General features: G+C 32.9%; 1 protein-coding gene across 1 annotated transcript; it reads left to right on the plus strand.

Moving 5' to 3' along the window:
* Positions 1–363: 363 nt before the first annotated feature.
* LOC118040574 (protein TIC 20-II, chloroplastic) lies at positions 364–1,450 on the plus strand. The gene has a single exon (XM_035047546.2). It carries the CDS (start codon positions 476–478, stop codon positions 1,103–1,105), a length of 630 nt encoding a protein of 209 aa, XP_034903437.1. The 5' UTR covers positions 364–475; the 3' UTR covers positions 1,106–1,450.
* The last annotated feature ends 1,433 nt before the right edge of the window (positions 1,451–2,883 follow it).

Below are 2,883 nucleotides of genomic sequence, written 5' to 3' on the forward strand. Positions count from 1 at the left end.
GAAATGCACAATGAAAACGGAAATGATGCCAAAGATTGAAAAGACTGGCATTCTATTATTTTAAAGGTGATAAGATAAGATGTCAGACAATTTAGAATTCGGCAGCCTAATTTTTCAGACACCATCATGATGTCGTTGACAGAAGAAAAAAGAAGACCTAATTACAGGGGAAGAAAACAAACACCACATCATGACGTCTTTATTTTTTTTTAATTTCGTGACAGAGACGATATGTTTTAGCAGGGAAAACCGTGGGGAAAGCTACAGTACTTTCCCCACGCGTTTTAGAGTTCTGTAATTAATATTAATATAATATATATATATATATATATATATATATATATATATATATATATATATATTTCTGAGGTGCACCACGGTACCGTTAATACCCATTTTTATTTTACACTCTCCTCCGTTGTGTTTTTATTGCGCCTTCTTCACCTCAAGCAGCACACACCCTCCCTCTCTGAAAATGGCTTCCATCTCTCTCCTGCGCCTATCTCCCATTCCCACACCAAAAACCCTATCAAAATCCCACCCCTTTTCTTCCTTCAACCCTCCCTTAACTCCCTTTCTCAAATTCCCCCCTAAAACCCGTCTGTCACAAAAATCCACCGTCACCCGCATGTCATACAATCCCACGCCCGCCATAGATCGGTTAGTCTCGGCCGTTTCTTACACCCTCCCTTTCTTTAACTCTCTCCAGTACGGACGGTTTCTTTTCACTAAGTACCCATCTCTTGCTCTCCTAGTTGACCCTCTAATCCCTCTCTTGAGTCTCTACAGATCAATCCCATATGCAAGTTTTGTGGCCTTTTTTGCTCTCTACTTGGGTGTGGTGAGAAACCCAAGTTTTAGCCAGTACGTGAGGTTCAATGCTATGCAAGCTGTGACGTTAGATGTTCTATTGGTGGTGCCTTTGCTTTTGACCCGGATCCTTAGTCCGGGCCGGGCCGGGCTAGGGTTTAAGTTGATGGTTTGGGGTCATAATGCTCTGTTTCTGTTTAGTTGCTTCTGTTTTGTTTATGGGTTGGCAAGTTCTGTTTTGGGTAAGACTCCTTATTTGCCCTTTATTGCTGAGGCTGCTGGTAGACAAGTATGAGTGGGAACTTCTTCTTTTTGAAAAACATCTCTTGAAAAAAAAAGGTGCGATTGGTTGAAGCCGTAGGTAAGAGGGTTTAGTACCAGTGGTTTGGTTGTTTTGGGGCTTGAACTTGTAACTGAATTGTAGAACTGAATGTTGTAATTTACTAGTGGTGGTTTCTTTCCAAGCTTGCTCTTTATTCTGACATTTGTTGGCCACAGATGATGTCTGGTTGTGTGAATGAGGAATTGTCTGCAAAGCATAACGATTTGTTATGAACAATGAGCTTACTCTCTCCGAGTGATTGGTTTTATTTTAAGTGTGTTGATAATTAAATGTTGATTGGGATTTTGTTTTGTGAAACTATTTCTCTGTCCGTTCTTGTTTCTGTTGAAAATTCTGGGATTCTTCCCTCTTCGTACTGTGTACTATCGTTTAAGAGGGGTATCATCCCCTTCTTCTAACGTATAATCGCCTTAGAATCATCCTCTTCTGAGTTGTTTTTTTGTTTGGATGAAGGCATATGTTGAAACCACTCCACACCTTACAGGCGCAAGATGGTTTGAAATTTGGATGTTGTTGTGTTCTTAGTCTTTTGCATGAAATCTCTCTCTCAAATTAAAGGGAAATATAGAAATTGAATCACCATTTTGTTTTTCAAAAAATTAAATATCCTAAAATATACAAGTATTTGAATAAGAGGTTATTTATAAAGATACTCTTGATTGATTAAGACCGTATTTAGAAGTGTGGTTGTGGTTATTTTTTAAAGTGATTTTTATTTAGAAAAGTATGTTAATAATATATTAAAAAAATATATATTTTTAAAATTAGCATATGAAAATGATTTGAAAATATTAAAAATATATTAATTTAAAATAAAATAAAAAATTTAAATTTTTTCAGAAGAGTTTTTCGAACGCATTGCTAAACACCCTTTAAGTATTTGAATAAAAAGTTGATTATAAAGAGAGACATTGTTTTTACCATATTTTTTTCAAGGTATCTATTGAGTCAATGAATAGGAGTCTTGCAATTCAATAATTATATATATATATTTTTGATAGTTTATATTTTTTGTTTTTATTAAAAAACATTGTGCTTAGGATTATATTAGTTTTTAAAACTAAAACACTCATTTGTTCTAGTTGTTAAAACCAAATTTAACCAAAATATTGTTGATTTAATGAAAACTTGATTAGATTTTTTATTTTGTTTTTAACATGTTAGGTTTATGTTAATTTTGAAAACTAGAAGCCCGTTGATTTAACCATTTAAAAAGTTTAAACAAAATTTGATTATAACTTGACAAAATCTTGTTTAAAATTTATTGATGTATTGTTTTAGCATGTGTTAGGTCTAGGTCGAATTATAAAACTAGAAGATTCATTAATCTAACTATTAAAAACAAGTTTAATCAAAATATCACTAACTTTATGAAAACTTGTCAATGTACCTTAAACTTGTTTTAAGGTTAAAAAAAATGTATTGGATCTATATTGGTCTCCAAAATTAAAAGATCCATTAACCTAAACATTTAAAAAGTTTAAACAAAAATTATAAAAGAGGAAAACCTTAATACAAACTACAAAGGAAAACTAATATATTAGGTTTCACTAAGACTTATATTATTCAAAACTTTGGTGTGTGTGTGTCTTTCCCTCTCTGTATATATGTATATTAAAAGCCAAGCATAAAATGAAGCGAAAGCAACTTAGAAGGACTAAAATGAAAGATTAGGCATAAATCAAAACATTTATTCCAAAAAGGGCATGTGTTTATTGCTTGATGAAGTT

Source organism: Populus alba, chromosome 13 (genome assembly GCF_005239225.2).
Source record: "Populus alba chromosome 13, ASM523922v2, whole genome shotgun sequence".
NCBI lineage: Eukaryota > Viridiplantae > Streptophyta > Magnoliopsida > Malpighiales > Salicaceae > Populus > Populus alba.

Coding starts and splice junctions, on each gene's coding strand:
- LOC118040574 (XM_035047546.2), top strand. CDS start 476: ATGGCTTCCATCTCTCTCCTGCGCCTATCTCCCATTCCCACACCAAAA.